Source organism: Bos taurus, chromosome 8, assembly GCF_002263795.3.
Source record: "Bos taurus isolate L1 Dominette 01449 registration number 42190680 breed Hereford chromosome 8, ARS-UCD2.0, whole genome shotgun sequence".
Classification (NCBI taxonomy): domain Eukaryota; kingdom Metazoa; phylum Chordata; class Mammalia; order Artiodactyla; family Bovidae; genus Bos; species Bos taurus.
Window position 1 is genome coordinate 63,232,812 of NC_037335.1, and position 18,535 is coordinate 63,251,346.

The 18,535-nt window shown below is 48.1% G+C and overlaps 2 protein-coding genes across 8 annotated transcripts in view; both read right to left on the bottom strand.

Annotated features, from left to right (window-relative positions):
* TRIM14 (tripartite motif containing 14) overlaps window positions 1-14,414 on the bottom strand; it is a 30,592-nt gene extending 16,178 nt beyond the window's left edge. The window contains exons 1-2 of the mRNA XM_024996224.2: window positions 8,494-14,414; window positions 5,652-5,747 (exon numbers count right to left, since the gene is read on the bottom strand). Of these exons, the coding sequence (XP_024851992.2) occupies window positions 5,652-5,747; window positions 8,494-8,889 (492 nt within the window). The 5' untranslated portion in view covers window positions 8,890-14,414. The remainder of the gene's footprint in view (window positions 1-5,651; window positions 5,748-8,493) is intronic.
* CORO2A (coronin 2A) overlaps window positions 13,586-18,535 on the bottom strand; it is a 65,393-nt gene continuing 60,443 nt past the window's right edge. For 6 of the 7 annotated variants that reach the window (XM_024995963.2, XM_059889260.1, NM_001038220.1 and 3 more), the window contains 2 exon segments: window positions 17,534-17,808; window positions 13,586-16,510 (listed from right to left, as the gene is read on the bottom strand). In XM_024995963.2, the coding sequence (XP_024851731.2) occupies window positions 16,379-16,510; window positions 17,534-17,808 (407 nt within the window). In that variant the 3' untranslated portion in view covers window positions 13,586-16,378. 7 annotated transcript variants of the gene reach the window in all.

Here is an 18,535-nt window from a genome sequence, read left to right on the forward strand (position 1 = left end):
TAAGGCACTATACACAAAGCTACATGACAGGTGACAAACTACACAGGCTTACTGTCCATAACGTATAGTGCAAAATAAATCATTCCGTTTAAAAATGGACCAGAGATATACAAGTGTCAATAGACATACGAAGAGGTGCCTCAGCATCCCAAACCATCAAGATCAAGGAAGTGAGCAGCACTATATATACATATGTACTGGCCATCAGACTGGAAAAAATGCTAACTGATGGATAACACCAAGAATCCGTGTGTGTAGAATAGGCATTTACATACACCGTGAGTGGCAGTGTCTATTAATAGCTATTAGAATTTGTAGAGGGTGATATAATATCAAAATTTTAAATGCTTAAATCCTTTGATGCAGCAACTCCTCTTGCAGGAATTGATCCTAGAAAATGTTTTCACATGTGCATAGAGATTTGTGTAACAAGACACTCACTATAGCATTGTTGGTGACAGAGAAAAGTTGGATAAAAGTTTCAATCTGAGAAGTACATGTATGTTCATTGTACAAATTATGCCGCATTCACACACTGAAATAACATCCAGTGATTAAAATGAATTCAGTGTCCTGATATGTGCTATAATTCGGATGAATCTTGAAGATATGATGCTAAATGAAATAAGCCAGACACAGAAGAACAAATGTTGTATGATTCCACTGATATGAAATATCTAGAATAGTCAAATTCATAGAGACAGGAGGTAGACTAGAGGTTACCAGGAGCTAGTGGAAGGGGAATCAGAGAAGCCCATGGCACCCCACTCCAGTACTCTTGCCTGGAAAATCCCATGGACGGAGGAGCCTGGTAGGCTGCAGTCCGTGGGGTCACTAAGAGTCAGACATGACCGAGCGACTTCACTTTCACTTTTCACTTTCATGCATTGGAGAAGGAAATGGCAACCCACTCCAGTGTTCTTGCCTGGAGAATCCCAGGGACGGGAGAGCCTGGTGGGCTGCTATCTATGGGGTCGCACAGAGTTGGACACGACTGAAGTGACTTAGCAGCAGCAATGGGAGGGGAATGGGAAGTACTTGCTTAGTGATTACAGAGTTATGTTTAGGGTAATGAAAAAGTTTTGAAAACAGTGCTGATGTTTGCACAATACTGTGAATGTAATTAATGCCACTGAATTATACACTTAAAAATGGTTAAAATGGTCATTTTTACGTGTATTTTGCCACACACACACGAAGAATGCAGTGGACCTGCATTCTTGTCATGGAATGTAATTAATGCCACTGAATTATACACTTAAAAATGGTTAAAATGGTCATTTTTACGTGTATTTTGCCACACACACACACATGAAGAATGCAGTGGACCTGCATTCCTGTCATGGAAAGCTCTTCAAGACATCATGTGAAATGAGGCAAGCTGCAGAATAATACATACAGGATGGTCTCATTTATGTAAAAAATCACAAAATAAAACTGTATATGGATATCTGCATCTGTATGTCTGCAAGTGCATTTAAAATATCTGTCTGGTCATGTTTGGGGAGGGGTGTGGGGTGGGGAAGATGGTCAAGAGGGATTCTTACTTTGTACTTGCCAAAGTTCTACACTATATTCTAATACACTATTTAAATTTTTAAAACTGAAATGTGTTTATGCATTACTAGTGCAATTAAAAACTAAAATCATAAAAAAATTAGGCCAGTATCTTTCCTCAGACCAAACATTTATACAACCCACTAGCAGGAAGATCCTTGGTATCCAGGCAGGCGTGGGGTGAGCAGGCTCCCCTGTGGTGCCAAGCAGGGTCCCCTGTGGTGCCAAGCAGGGTCCCCTGTGGTGCCATGTTCTCTCCTTAGTTGGAAAAGAATGTGTGGTTTGTCAGGATCTAGGGGATGAGTTCCCAAAGCCTGTGTTTCCCTTACAGTGTTCTACGCAGTGGTCAGGCTCTGAGTCTAATTTATACCACCACATGCCATAGAGATATTAAACAGTTTTTGGCTACCTTGGGAATTAGTCTACAACATGGTTTCTATGAGTCAGCAAGCCTGGAAAGTACATCTTTGTTGAATGACTAAGTGAAGGAAAGAAAATGTGTTCTAAACCCTTGATTTATCAACACATTTTGGAGGCAACGTATGTACATGGAGGACCTTTTTCTAAAAACTGAGAGCAAACGTCTTCTCCCAACAAACCTGTACTCCAAGCAGTTTCTACAGATCCACTTTTTAAAGAATATACAAAATAAGCTTAATGATACCACACATTGTTATAAATCTCAACATAGAAAACTTAAGGTATAAGCAACCTGAGACTGATTATGCAATATGGTTTAAAAAAAAAAGAGAGAATTCTGGCAATGAAACAAAGAAGTACACTGGTTTGGGCCACATCGGTTCAAAGTGAACCGATATACTATATATATATTATATATATTGTTGTTTATTGCTAAGTCATGTCCGACTCTTTGCAACCCCATGGACTGTAGCCCGCCAGGCTTCTCTGTCCATGGATTTCCCAGGCAAGAACACTGCAGTGGGTTGCCATTTCTTTCTCCAGGGGATATTCCCAACCCAGGTGTTAAATCCAAGTCTCCGGCTTGGCAGGAGGATTCTATACACTGTGTATTTATATACTTTTTTTGTTGTCATTTACAAAAGTATCAAAAGCTCAATGTAGAAAATTTGGAAGATTTGAAAGAAGACTATAACCACTCTGATATATGGTCATCTTATCCCAGTTTGAGTAAAAAGTTAGGGCAGCAGTTAAGTGTTGATTTTCTCTACACCTGGATGTGTGTAGGGAAACACACATCTCAGCACCCCCTGGAGCCGTGATGGGGAAGCAAAGAGCCTATTAAGGAAAAATCATTTAAAGGGTATTGGGTGGGGACTCAAGATCAAGCCCTTCTTGATTGCTCTCTGGATAGACGTGGTTGGGTAGGCCTGGTTGTTGGCTTCTGATCAGTAGACTTTGGCCAATTGTGAACTTTATTGGTTTTAATTTGTTTACCAAGCTGTTTCATGGGCTAATTTCCAGGCAGATGATCTTTGCCCTAGTACTGCCTCTGAGAAAGCAAGGACGGAGAAACATGGTTGCCCCAGACCTCTCTGCCACAACCGAGCCTGCTGCAGTTTGGTACAACGCACCAGAGTCCCCATAAACGTCTGTGCCTGTTGAGCCAGGTGACTCACGCTAGGAACGTGTTCCAAAGGAAATAAGTCAAGGTGCCAAATATCACTGCAGTGTTGTTTCACCTGAGTGAAAAACTGGAAGGGATCTAAATGTTCAACATTGGGAAAATGGTTTCATGAATCATGGTCGAGCCATTTAATGGCACACACAGCCTCTAATACCAACACTGATAAACAACTTTTAATGACATAGGAAAGGGTTAGCGTCTTAAAAAACAACCACAACATCCTACCCAAGTAATGACATATGTGTTGTGCTTAGTCACTCAGTTGTGTCCGACTCTTTGTGACCCCATGGACTGTAGCTCTCCTATCTAAGCCACCAGGGAAGCCCAAGAATACTGGAGTCGGTAGCCTATCCCTTTCTCCAGGGGATCTTCCCGACCCAGGAATTGAACCAGGGTCTCCTGAATTGCAGTTGGATTCTTTACCGGCTGAGCTAACAGGGAAGCCCAAAATGACATGTGTGTGTGTGTGTGTGAGTCGCTCAGTAGTGTCCGACTCTTTGTGACCCCATGGACTGTAGCCCATCAGGCTCCTTTATCTATGGGATTCTCCAGGCAAGAATACTGGAGTGGGTTGCCATTTCCTTCTCCAAAATGACATAGTTCAGTCAAAAAAGGGAGAAGGAGCAGACATGGGAAATCTTCCTTCCTATTACTTTCAAACACATGGAAATGCTGAGCAAATTTTAAAGTTACATAACCAGATTAAAAAAAAAAAAAACAAAACCCACAATCAAACAAACAACAAAAAGGAAATCCCCAGGTCCCCAAAACAAAGAAAGAACTTGGTGTCAGAACCACGGTGAGTGACCTGGGTGGCATGGAGGTGGAGGGGCGTGAGACAGCCACAGCATGCTGGAGCCTGGGTCATCTAGGAGGGCGCTCTGGGCACCTGGCATCATTCCAGTTGGGAGTGGGAACAGGGCCATCTGACCCAAATCAAACCAGATTCACAGAAGGTTGCTCCATCCATGAACCAGGCACCAGTAAAAGTCTATCCACTGACCTGGGGAAGGGGCAAGGAATCTTGTCATCTACCCAGAGTCATGCACTACTTTTCCAACTTCCCATAAATCTGTAATTACCTCAAAATAAAGTTTAAGTTGGGTGAGTGAGTGTGTTAGTTGCTCAGTTGTGTCCAACTCTTTGTGACCCAGTGGATTGGGGCTTGCCAGGCTCCTCCATCCACGGGATTTTCCAGGCAAGAAGACTGGAGTGGGTTGCCATTCCCTTCTCCAGGGGATTTTCCCAACCCAGGGATCGAATCCAGGTCTCCTACATCACCGGCAAACTCTTTACTGTCTGAGCCACTAGGGAAAACTATAGTTGGGGAAAGCTTCAAAGAAAACCATTCCTTAGATTAAGCTGAAACCTGCCCCCCTTAAGACTTTCCACATGGATCCTAACTTTTACCTCGGGAGCCTCTAGACTATGTCTGCTCAGAGATTTACAGACAGTGAGCCTGTCCTCGGGGCTGAACATCCCCAAGCACCTCCCCTATCCCTTTGGGTGTGCCAACTTTTAGTTCCCATATTGTCTTAGACTGATGTTGCCTGAGCCCAGAGCCGTGCTCTTGAAGACGACATGATTAATAATTAAGCCAGGGCCACAGGTGTAAGACATCTGTCCTCAGTAAACTAGGGCAGGCTGTCACTCAAAAGCTAATGGACGCTGGACAAACAGAGGGCCATTTCTGTGGCCTTGTCTGGGTGCTAACTATTCCCATGGTCAGAGCCAGTCTCACTGCCTGACTTGAGGTAGCCAGTCCGGGTTCACAGACCCCTCAGTGAGACGGGCCTTGGGAGGGCATCCCACCCCAGCCCTCACTTTGAGGAGCCCTCACTTCTCAGCGGTGGCTGAGAAGGGAAGGGACTAGCCAAGTTCACCTAAAAGGCTCCTAAAGAGCAATAATACCATTCTCATAGTTAAAACAGCAGCTAGGATTATGTCAGTCCCAACTTCCTACTTAAAACTCACAAAGAATCCACTTAAGTAAACATTGTTATGACAGGATAAGCCTGAAGAACATGTCATGAAATATATTTAAACCTATTTGCTTTGTTTCAGCAGTGAAACTGAAAGTGTGATTTGCATGTTCCATTTTCTTTGCTTAAGGCAACTTGGGGTGTAGGGGGTGGAGGACTAGTCTGTCTAAGAATATGGCCTTGGAGATGGAGGGAGAAAAGACCATTCCTCCACTTTGTCAGGCATTTTGGGACAAGGCTAGGGCTCTGGGTAGAGGCAGATTCACTGCAAAGCTAATGAAAGAGAAGCCCCAGGCCACTCTCTAGCATGACCTCTTCATGGTCTTGCAACTAATTTTGTGCTCTTTTTCTTCAAAAGGGTCCCCTAAATTACATAAGCTCCAGGCCCCACCAAACCCCCCTTTGACGTTGGTTTTCATTTTCCCTGGCTCCATATTGGGGAGAACCCTGTGTCGGAGCAGAGAAGTGGACATCTCAACTAGGATCAGGAAGAATCCCCCACTTGCCTTGAGCTTCTCAGCAGCATCTTCTATCTGGGTTATGTTGCCAACTTGCTGCTGCTTCTTGGTTGCCAAATGCTTTAAGCATTCTTGGGTGAATTTCTGTATGTGAAAAAGTTAGGACAAAAGTCTTAATGTTGACACTTTTGAGATAACAAGTCACTCCAGGGGTCATCTCCTCTCAACCCTGTATATTTTTCAGTGGAGGTATCTGGAACTCAGAAGGTATGGTGACTTGCCCAAAGTCATGAGGCAAGTTGGAAGCTGAGCTGGGACTAGGGCTCCTCTGATCCTCAGAGGCCCACATCAGGTATTCTCCAAACCTTGAGGTGCTCCCTTCTTTCTAGAACAGTCCTACTTGTGACCTGCTTTTCCAGGCCCTCTAACAGGATTTTAGGGAAGCAGCTTGGGGTCAGTGGAAGAGCATTCACTTCTAGAGTGAATCCTGAGTACTGTTAGTTCTGGGGCCTGTTCCAGGAGCTGCCTTCACAGAACCTCCCTCCAGGGTTGGTCTGTGGTCCTCTGGACTGGATTGGTGTTCAGAGGACCTGCATGTGTAAGAGGTCCCCTCTCCCACCTATGTGGCACCCAACTCCCTTCCATATCTCTGCTGTTTGCAATTGCCGTTTCTTCAAAGACCTGCTCTGTGGACTCCCCTACGCTGTGACCTTACCTCCGCCTTACCTTCTTACGGCTCACCTTACGTTCATCTGCTGGACCAGCTATGCACTTTCTGAGGGCAGATCTGCTCCATTCTTGGCTCCTGCTCCCCAAGAGGGACAAGGGGGTGTCCCTAAAGTGTTTGCTGGATTGAACAGAATTACCAGGGGCTGCCAGCTTCAAGTGGAGAGCTGAAGCACGCTATGTATGAGCCCAAGTCCCAGACTCGGACAGGACCTGCTAGGTCTGAGTCCTAGCTCTCCTTCCACATGACCTAGGCAAGTGGCCTCACCTTTCTAAGCCTCAGTTTCCTCAGCTGCAAAAAAAAAAAAAAAAAAGGCGGGGGGGAGGGGGGACAACCCCACAGAGTTGCTGTAAAGAATGAGGACACAAAGTGCTTGGTGTAGTGCCTGGCACACAAAATGCTCAGTAGGTGTAGCTTATATGGGAGATTGGGAGTGAGCGCTGGGGATGGGAACACAATAGTAACCCAAGGATAAGCCATAAGCTCACCTTCCATCTTCCAGGAGCACATCCTCCATCCCCCCCCACCCCCCTCCCTTGAATCTTCTGGTCAAGCTCCTGTCTGTCAGCCAAGGATAATGTGGCATCCCGGTGCTTGAGCCCTCCAGTCACAGGGTGCCTCTCCTGTCTAGGTGCTTGGTGAAGCCCCACTTACTCGTCATGGCCAGTTTCAATGACATCCCCCACCCAGGAACTCTTCCTGGTCTTCCTGTCCCTGGTTCATACTTCTTCTTTTTGGCTCCCACTGACCACTGCCTCAGGCTCCCCAATTACAATACTTATCATACTGTGTTGTCACTTGTTTGTTCTTCCCCTACTAGCCAAGGGACGCCTCCAGGTCAGGGAAGAATTGGTCTGTTCCTTGACTCATGGATAAGCTGAATGGATGTCTAAGGAATGAATGGGTGTGTGGATACAAAAGAGGTAGGTGGACCTACCTATTAGAAGATGTTATCTCTGAAAGCAGCCTTGTTAACTCTGAAAACAGCATTTTGAGGAACTATTGTTATTATTAACTATTTATAGATAAGAAAAAGAAGATCTTGGAGGCAGAGGAAAGCCTTGAATCCTGGGCTCCACCTGCTAGATTAGCCCAAGGTGGCCCATTCTCAAGCTTCAAAGTCACAATGGCTAAATCAAGTGCAGGGAATGGCTCTAGATCAGATCAGATCAGTCGCTCAGTCCTGTCTGACTCTTTGCGACCCCATTAATCGCAGAACGCCAGGCCTCCCTGTCCATCACCAGCTCCCGGAGTTCACTGAGACTCAACGTCCATCGAGTCAGTGATGCCATCCAGCCATCTCATCCTCTGTCGTCCCCTTCTCCTCCTGCCCCCAATCCCCATTCCCAGGGAATGGCTGTAGGGCTGGATTAATCACTTCCTGAAGGTAGAAGTGGCAGAATCAAATCTGTGAGGGGAGCACCTGTCTAGCCCAAAGAGGGCTTTGCAGGGGTTTGGCCAGTCACTGGACAAGTTGGCCACTAGGCTGGAACAGGAGTCCAGAGCCCCCTTCCACTATTAGGATTAAGCATGGATGAGCGCTCCAAAGTGAGACTGGGCCCGTGGGGAGCAGTCCTGGGTTCAAGGCCCAGCCTCTGCCTCCAGAAGCCTCTTTTTGTCGGCGAAGCGGTTGACCTAGCTCCCATTGACTGTGGTTGACCTAGCTCCCACTGGCAGTTAGGCGCGTGGTCTGGAGCGTAGGGAGGGGGAGGGGCGGGGTTGGGCAGACCGGCCCAACCCCAGAGCCATGGGGACCCACAGCCCCTCCCAGCAACTCCAGGAGGGAAAACCAGAGGAGGCGTGTGTGTGGCTTTCCTGAAACACTGTTGTTTTCTAAGCTGGAGGGATTTTTTCATCTTTGTTAAAGGCAGCTTTTCTTTAGGTCCAAAGGCCGTGGGGTGAACCCACCGTGGTGGATGAGGTCCAGGATACCCGGCCAGCCAGGCGCCCAAGTTCTTACTCCCAAACCCACTTCTTCTGATGCTTAAATGATGGCCTTGGCTCGCCGGTACCCTTCCTCAGTCTCTTTCTGAACAACAGGTCGGCCTCCGAGATGGTCCCCGGGCCGCCTTGCCGGTCCCGGTTCCAACCGGGAACTGCCAGTGGGACCCGGCACGCCCCTCCCCGCCCGTTGCTGCGGGGCTCGCGCCCCAGCGTCCCCACCTGCACGCGCGCCGCCTCGTCCAGCGCCAAACCGATCGGGTGGCCGCGATGCGAGCCCAGCACTGGGCAAAGCGCGCACACGCAGCGGCGGCAGCGGCGACAGAAGAGCTCAACCACGCGGTCGCCGTGCTCTGAGCAGAGCCAACCGCGCGCGTCTTCGGGTTCCGCGGGGCCCAACCCCCCAGGAGTCCCCTTGAGCACCGCCGAGCCCGCCATTCTCCCTCCAAGTTTCTGGGCCGCGGCAGAGCAGCAGCGAGAGGCCCGTGGGGAATCGAAAGCTGGGCGCTGGGGCGGGGCGCGCCCAGTTCCGGCAGGGAAAGGCGGGTAGCAGGGCGCCGCACGCAGGCCGGCCGGAGGCGGGGGAGTGGGGTGCGGTGGCGGGTATGGCCGCAGCATCAGCACCCTGAGGACTGCGCTGTGCCGTCCGGCCCACCTGCCCCGCAGTGAATGAATGCTCAGGCCTGGGCTCCCGGCTCAGTGTCTGGCCCAGAGGCAGCCACAGCAGAAATGGGGGTCACATCGAATGGGCTACCTGGAAGGAGGTGGGCTTCCCCGCTAAGTGACCCTTGTCTTGATCAGGAAAACTGCAGCCCTGTGGGTGGGACCAAAGTTGGCTGTGGCCTTCTGGGATGTTGTGCGTTACCTACATTTTTCATTTTCCCTTAATTCTCTCTTGCCCTTTCCCCCAAGAGAAATAACCATTCCTGCAATTGTGAGAAACCGTTCAGGAAACTCTGATTGCCCCCACGCTAAAGTCTCAGCTTCTATGGAATGTCGGTTGGCATTATGGAAGTTCCTCAAAAAATTAAAAATAGGACTACCGTATGATCCAGCAATCCCACTTCTGGGTGTTATATTATATATATATATATCCAAATATATATAATATATATATATTATATCCAAATAATATGAAGTCAGAATCTCTGTGGTATCTGCACTTCCATGGTCACAGCAGCACTATTTACAATAGCCAAAATATGGAAACAACCCAGGTGTCATCAATGGATCACTGGAGAAAGATGTGGTATATGTATGTACAGTGAAATATTATTCAGACTTAGAAAGGGAAATCCTACCATTTTCTAAATAAATGAGCCTAGAAGACATTACAGAGAAGGCAATGGCACCCCACTCCAGTACTCTTGCCTGGAAAATCCCATGGACGGAAGAGCCTGGTAGGCTGCAGTCTATGGGGTTGCTCAGAGTCGGACACGACTGAGTGACTTCACTTTCAGTTTTCACTTTCATGCATTGGAGAAGGAAATGGCAACCCACTCCAGTGTTCTTGCCTGGAGAATCCCAGGGACAGGGGAGCCTGGTGGGCTGCCCTCTTAGGGGTTGCACAGAGTCGGACACGACTGAAGTGACTTAGCAGCAGCAGCAGCAGCAGCAGCAGCAGCAGCAGAAGACATTATGTTAAATGAAAAGCCAGGTGGAGAAAGACAAATACTGTACCATATCTAAATATGTGGAATCTAAGGGGGAAAAAAAAGTCAAACTCATTGGAACAGAGAATAGAAAAGTGGTTGCCAGGGGCTGACAGAAAAAGGTAGGGTGGGGGAAAAGGGTACGAATTTTAAGTTACAGAACCCATCAGTTCTGGCGATCTAATGTACAGCATGGTGACTGCCATTAATAACACTATATTGTGTACTTGAAATGTGTTGAGATTGGCTCTCAAATGTTCTTCAGTTCAGTTCAGTCGCTCAGTCGTGTCCGACTCTTTGCGACCCCATGAATCGCAGCACGCCAGGCCTCCCTGTCCATCACCATCTCCTGGAGTTCACTCAGATTCATGTCCATCGAGTCAGTGATGCCATCCAGCCATCTCATCCTCTGTCGTCCCCTTCTCCTCCTGCCCCCAATCCCTCCCAGCATCAGAGTCTTTTCCAATGAGTCAACTCTTCGCATGAGGTGCCAAAGTATTGGAGTTTCAGCTTTAGCATCATTCCTTCCAAAGAACACCAGGACCAATCTCCTGTAGGATGGACTGGTTGGATCTCCTTGCAGTCCAAGGGACTCTCAAGAGTCTTCTCCAACACCACAGTTCAAAAGCATCAATTCTTTGGCGCTCAGCTTTCTTCACAGTCCAACTCTCACATCCATACACGACTACTGGAAAAACCATAGCCTTGACTAGATGGACCTTTGTTGGCAATGTCTCTGCTTTTGAATATGCTGTCTAGGTTGGTCATAACTTTCCTTTGAAGGAGTAAGCGTCTGTTAATTTCATGGCTGCAGTCACCATCTACAGTGATTTTGGAGCCCCCCAAAAATAAAGTCTGACACTGTTTCCACTGTTTCCCCATCTATTTCCCATGAAGTGATGGGACCAGATGCCATGATCTTAGTTTTCTGAATGTTGAGCTTTAAGCCAACTTTTTCACTCTCCTCTTTCACTTTCATCAAGAAGTTTTTAGTTCCTCTTCACTTTCTGCCATAAGGGTGGTGTCATCTGCATATCTGAGGTTATTGATATTTCTCCTAGCAATCTTGATTCCAGCTTGTGCTTCTTCCAGCCCAGCATTTCTCATGATGTACTCTGCATATAAGTTAAATAAGCAGGGTGACAATATACAGCCTCGATGTACTCCTTTTCCTATTTGGAACCAGTCTGTTATTCCATGTCCAGTTCTAACTGTTGCTTCCTGACCTGCATATAAGTTTCTCAAGAGGCAGGTCAGGTGGTCTGGTATTCCCATCTCTTTCAGAATTTTCCACAGTTTATTGTTCTTACCATGCACAAAAATGGTAATGTGAGGTGATGGATGTGTTAATTAACTTGATAGTGATGACCAATTCACAATATATTTATATATTAAGTCATTATCTTGTACACCTCAAGAAATCACAAGCAACATAAATATATACAATTTTGTCAATCACACCTCAATAAAGCTACAGGAAAAAAGTCTCAGCTCCTGCCTACAAGGTCCTTGCCTCTTTAACATTTAAAAATTTTTTATTATTTATTTGGTTGTTCTGGGTCCTCATTACTGCATGTAGACTTCTCTTGCTGTGCCTTCTCTTGAGGTGGAGCACGGGCGCTAGGGCACACGGGCTCAGTAGTTGTGGCACATGGGCTTCGTTGCCCCATGGCATGTGAGAATCTTCCAGAATCAGGATTGAACCTATAGCAGGCAGATTCTTACCCTCTGGACCACTAGGGAAGTCCCCCTTGGCTCTTAATACCCATGACCTGTCTATGCTACCCTTTGCTTGTTTCCAGACCAGGGAGTAGGTACTTTTCTCTGTGTGGAACACTGTTTTCCTCAAATGCCCTTTGCCTTGTTTACTCCTATTTATCCTTCAGGTTTCTGCCTGAATATCGTTTCCTCCAGGAAGCCTTCCTTGCTTCCCCTCCAAGAGCAGCCTGCAATGTCCCCTACCTTGGCCCTCCCTTTCCTTCCAACCACAACAGAGGACTCTTTGGAGGCCAGGAACGAAATCTGTCTTGCCTGTTTCCCAGGGTGGTTTCTGGCCCAAACAAGTAGGTGTTGTTGTTGTTGTTGTTTGTTGTTTAGTTGCTAAGTCGGGTCTGACTCTTTGCAACTCCCATGGACTATAGTCCACCAGGCTCCCCTGTCCAGGGGATTTCCCAAGCAAGAATACTGAAGTGGATTGCCACTTCCTCCTCCAGGGGGATCTTCCTGACCCAGGGACTGAACCTATGTACTTCCCTGGTGGCTCAGACGGTAAAGTGTCTGCCTACAATGTGGGAGACCTGGGTTCGATTCCTGGGTTGGGAAGATCCTCTGGAGAAGGAAATGGCAACCCACTCCAGTACTCTTGCCTGGAAAATTCTGTGGACGGAGGAGCCTGGTAGTCTACAATCCACGGGGTCACAAAGAGTCGGACACGACTGAGCGACTAAACTTTCCAAACTTTCTCCTGCATTAGCAGACGGATTCTGTACCTCTGAGCCACCAGGGAAGTCCCACCTGTCCTGTAGTCTCCCATAATTCCCCATCTACCAGTCTCAATATCACAACATGGTTAACACAGGGATTCTCTACATAACCTTGCACTTGGTTCCTGGAAGGCCAAGATCACATTTCTTCATTTCTGCACCTCTAAGTCCTTGTGCATGCAGATGGCTCTCAGCAAAAGTTGGTTGTTTGAAAGAATGAAAGGATTTATTTTGGCTGTATGAAACAGTTTCTGAGGCTGTTGGCTTAGCTGATTCTAAACTCTGAGAAAGCAGTGACTGTCTTGCCTACCTGATATTATTCCCAGCACTTTGCCTGGAACCTGGCACTTAGTGGGTAAGTACAAGGGCAGATGAGAATTCCAGGGAGAGCCCATTCAGTATAAGGAGAAGCACTCCATGTTGCCAGAAGTGGGTGAACCTCACTGGTCCTCTTTCCTCTGGACTGTGGGGGGCAATTGGCGCTACTCATCACATCTCCCTGAAACACACTTTTCTCTAACCTTCCAAGATCCCACATCCCCTGGATTTCCTTGCACCCATAGCCACTCCTCTGATGTCATCTCATCCTCCTCAATCTCAAACTGTCCAAAGAGCTCATAGTCATCTCTGCAGGGCACTCCCTAGGCACTGCACCTCTCCATCCAACTGCTTTCCTGGCTTTTCAAAACAGATCTCTCCTGCATCTGTCCCTACAAAATATACTCCTCTCCCAGGCTCCCTCCAAAAGTTCACTGTATGCCATCTTGCTTTCACAAAAGACCTACATTAGTATTTGTTTTCACTAACAGAAAACTGAAGCGGATTTTCCCTTTTATTAAAAAAAAAAAGGGGGCAAAAAAGCAAAAAAAAGAAATTCAGCATTTGTTTTGCAGAGTTATTATAGAGGCATCAGGCACCTCCTAGCATCCCAGGCAGTGAGTGTGGCACTGGCAAACTCCTTCTGCGGGAATGACACTCAGCATTCTTAACATTAAGCTGTCTCAGCTTTGAACTGTGTCTGTGAACATCTGTGCTTCGCCTTGACTTATTTTGCATTAAGATAATTGCTTCTTCACTTTTTAGCCATTTTGGCTTATGAAAGGTTTCATGAGCACCGTCTACATTCAGATAGCGAGGGAAACCTGTATTTGTGAAACAAGTCAAGGAAAACTCCATATATTAAAATGTATAGGCAGATGTTTATTATTTTGTTACCTTCTTTCCATTGCACAATTCCACATCTATTTATTTTCACTTTTAGTTTTTTTTTTTTATAAAGGTACAAGGAATTTCAGAAACAATATTAAAATAATCAAAGGATTTCAGGCACGGTTTTGTATTAAAAGCATAGCTCAATTTCTGACTTCCTGCTTCCCTCTATGATACAATCTCAAATGATTGTAGATACACCCCAGAGCTCACCTCCCAGTGCTGTCTTCACTCTCAGAAAGTTCCTGAGTCAATAGTCGGGGGTTCTTAGGGTATGGAGTAAGGAGATGAGTACACAGTCTGCTTGTCCTGAGCCTGAGGGCCCTGCAAATGCTGGGCAAGTCCTACTTCATCAGCCAAGAACAAAAACAATTTTTAAAAAATGGCTTAAAAAAATATCTGATAAAAATTATCTATCTCTCTCCCTTGCTGTGAAATAATTTAAATAATTTATTGTAGATGTAAAAAAAAAAGGAAAAGAAGTTTGTTCATGGATGCCTTCATATTGTTTTTAAGCACGAGGTATGGGTCCCTTAGGGTTGGGGAGAGCTTGAGCAGGAAGGCTCCGTGTGGAGGAGGCATGTGGGCAGCTCCCCAGACAGGACCTCACCTTCCTGCCTTTCAGCTTGTGCCTTGGGCTTGATGATTCTTCATTCTCTGAGGCTAGGTATTCCCTTTTGAACTTGGGGATAGCAGAGCCTAGCTCACCTGTTTAGAGTAGGACGGGTCAGTGAGTGGGGTGAGAGGGCTTTGTAAACTGTGAAGTGCTGGTCACAGATGAGGTGGGGGGAGATAACCCCATTCAGTGGAGCTCTGCTTCCCCGACAATGCCTGAGATTCGGCCTTTGGCAAGCTTGGCAGGACCCAGCAACTTAGTAAACATGACAGGGAACGTGGGCATGTGGTGTGTGTGTGGGCAAATGAGGGGACTCAGCCATGGCAAGGGGAGGGGGCCATCAGGAGCACACAGCCTTCATCGTGCTGCAGTCAGGGGTCCCAGAGACCCCCAGGATGATGTTTCTTACTTTTTAGGAGCTTTCAGCGTGGACTTAGAAGATGGGGTTGGAGTCCCAGATCCTGTCTGGCGCTCACTATCCTCATCTTCACTGAAAATAGGTACAGATGCACCAGTCCACTGGGTCTCTGTCCTGTGTTGCAGAATCATCTGGGAACTTAAAAAACATATACCAGGCCAGGCCCTACTCTGGAGATTCTCCATCAGTGGTCTGGGGTTGGGCCTGTACATCTGTAGTTCCTGAAGGCTCCCCAAAGGAATTCAAAGGTACAGCCTGGGTTGAAACATACCAGGCCTGAGTTGCCTCCTGCAGTTCCCATCTTAGTTCCAGGATCACCCTGTGCTTTGGGCAAAACTCATGGCTGGCACAGCCTTGGTAAGGAGGGGCACATTTAACTTCCAGCATTCCCTGCCTCTAGCTGCATTGTTGTACTGACCACTGTGAGAGAGAGCACCTTAGAGAAAGGGCTTAGAATACACAGTAGAGACACACAGAAAAACTGCCAGTTTGGAAGGGAAGTCAGGGTCATCTGGTTCCAGTTCCTTGCCCACTACAGTCATCCCTCCCCAGAAGCCCTCCTGGGTGGGTGCCGATGGGGCTCTCCTGCCACACTTCCAGGGCGCAGGCTCCCCACCTCCTGAGGACCTCTTCTGTTACCTTGGGCTGAACTCTACCTACATCATCCTGGAGGAGGCAGGCTCTATGACCTCAGGGCTTTGGTGGTGGCAGTCAGTGGTCACGGGCACCACTCTGCTGTCTGCATCCCCACCTAAGGGACAGTGTCTACACAAATTTGGCTGATTCTGGTTGAAGGGAGAGAGGATGGCCTTCTGTCTGTGTTCCACCATTAGGCGGAACCTTGACTTACTTCCTGGAAATTAAACTTCCTCTGCCCCTATGTTGTTTGAGTTCCTGCAGCAAACCCAGATCATCACCCTGCAAAGTAGCTTTCCTCAGGTCAAGGCCAAGGTTTTTTCATCTCAGGTGGCAGATCCTCTAAAGGACAGCACATTCCAGGGGCCTCCTTGCTCAGATGGAGAAAGTGAGACCAGAGAGCGAATGACTTCTGAGAGGTCACAGAGCAAGTCAGGGGCACAGATGAGGCCAGAACCAATGGATTCCTGACCTGTGGGCTGAGAACCGCACACGTGCTGCCTCACAAACAGCAGACAGACCCAGGAGACCAGGAGCTCAGCCCAGCCCAGCCATGGATTCTCTGGGGATCTTGATTACTTGCCTGTCTCTGGGCCTCAGTTTCCCCACCTATGAAATAAAGAAGCTGGACCATGCCACTTCTTCGCAAACTTCTAATTTTTAGTAGGAGAATTATGTATTCCATAAAAGCCAATGTTACAAAACAAAACAGCCCTCCTGGCTTAATCTTCCCCACCCTGCCTTGCTATGAACCACAGCTTGAAAACCAGAGGCAGCTTCACCTCCTAGGTCCTTCCAGCTCTAACTTTGTACAGCATTGTTTTCCCCTTGAGAAATTATCGTGGACCCTTCAAAACAAGTAAACCGAAGGCAAGGTATCATCTAAAAAGAGTCAATTCAGACACCATTGTTTTAAGAAGGCAAATGGAAAATCGGCAGCAGGTCCCACTGGAATCTTTCAGCGACGAAGAGTTTCATTTCTGGTAAAAAATATAGAAATAGTAGCTGTTCTCGGAGGACCTGTGGTTTGATTCTGGACCTCCTCATGGAGCCGACTGGTGTCCCTGAGGGCGAGGAGGGCAGAGGACTCTGTTCAGAGCCTCGGTGAGTTCATACGCAAGTTTCTGATCTCCAGTTCCAACTGTTTGGCCTGGACCTCCCGCTGGGTCACCAGCTCCCGGAGCCTTCGGATCTCGTCTTGTTGCCGATAGAACATCTGCAGCAGCTGGGAGAGCACAGAGCAGAGCGGACGGTCACTGGGCTGTCCTGGGATGCAAGGGTGCAGGACCCCAGCAGAAAGCACTGACATTGCCCCTTTGTCACTCAGAAAGGGGGGTGATGATATGAACATGGCTGACACTTGAGGGGGCAGCCACGGTAGATCTTTTACAAAAACCTTGTTTTCTTCACCCAGGAAATGAAATTCAAAAAAGAACTGACGTTTCAGATATTTCTTGTTTCCTTAGATTTCCCCACGGGTGGAGAAAAGGGTACTTGACCCTGAAGTTCTAGAGACTGGAGTTTTCACCACCACTAACCTGTGTGACCTTGGACAGGTTACTTACCCCTCTGAATTTCAGTTTCTTCCCCTGGAAACTGGGGGTCAGAAAACTAACCTCAGCATTATTACAATTGCTGCCAGTGTACAGGATGGCACTAGATGTTGGGTGTTTCCCCTAAGGATCTCTGTTATTCCACTGAATGCTGACAACACCCCATGAGGGCGGGAAGTAGTATTAATGCTCCCACGTCACCACTGTGGAAACTGAGGCTGGGGGGGATTCAGCCCCTGAGTCCCAGAATTAGCGCTCAGGAGAGCCAGACTCAGAATCCCTCCATGAGACACCAGCCCTTGTATCTGTTAGCTGCTACCTACTCTCGGGGCTGTTGAGAAAACACAATCAGATGATGCGAGTGCCTATCTAAGTGGGACCCGGCACATGGTGGGCACTTAATAAAAGTTGACTCTAAGAGCACAGAAAATCCTAGAGAGTCAGAACCGGAAGGGACTTTAATATCCAAGTCAAACCCTTGTCTTTTTACAGATGGTTCCTCACCATCTGTAAGTAAACCCACCATATCTTGGCATGTGGGTGGTGCTCATGACCTGCTTGTTAAGTGAACCAGCAAGGTGAGTTAAGTGGCCAGGCCAGGCCACACTGTGGGTCATTTTTCTCACCCTCACTTTCTCCCTCCCCTCCCCAGCTGCTCCCCTCCCTTGGTAGACCCAGCCCCGCCATGTTCGCACCTCGTTCTCTGTCTTTGGTGGGGGGCATTCGAAGATGTCAAAGCCATCTGAGAGCCAGGTTTTCTTCTCCTCCTGTCTGTGTTCTGCCGCCCACCTTGGTGCCTTCTCCTCTAGTAGGGAGAAGGGCCTCCGGCCATCCTCTGCAACCAGGCTTTCTGTCTGGTTGAAGAGATGAGGCGAGGTGGGGGCCGTGGGCATGGAGAGGGTTCTCTCTGAGGGTAGAGGCTGCGGGCTCAGAGGCTCGGCACCAGGCCTAAGGGACATCAGGACGGGCTCTGGGAGGGAAGCAGAGGGCTGTGAGAGGCTGGAGAGCCCCTGAACAGACGGGCCTGAGGGGTGCTGACACACACGGAGCCGCACACAGACACAAAGATACATGCCACACGGGTGGCCCCATGCAGACAGGCACAAGCCCACAGGCTAGAGCAGAGTGCACATGTACACTCATGTGATTAAGCGAGGCTTGGTTTGCAGGGGCTGCCCCAGAACACCATGAGCTCCTCCCGCCTGTGCTGCACTCTGCCATCTACCAGTTCACGAATTCTCCCAACACCCGCCTCCCACTGTGCAGGCCCTTGTGTTGGCAGACCCAGGAGGGAGGGTCAGGGCAGGCAGAGGGGCAGAAGGGCCCGGGAAGGGGCCACTGCCTACAGGGTCTCTGGGGTTAAAGAGTAATTGCAGAAGTGGTGGGAGGATGGGCAGGGGATCCAGCTGGGACTGTCCAGTCACTCTGCATAGTCCAGGGTATAAAGACATTTCCCATGGAGCAAAATTCCTTGAATTGGGGAGAGTTTCCTGAGCCATTGGGGGCAAGCCCCTTCCTGCCTCGATCCGCATATATGCATCCTAATGGCCAGAGTCTCACCAACTGGACCCCCAGGAAAGGCCCCTAGTTGCTCTTAACCAACTGTCAACCACCAATCCTCTGGGGTTATGGGTTATGGGAAGACACAAATATCAGCCAGACCCTCTCAGCCACTTGGGGCCACTGGACACTCCAGT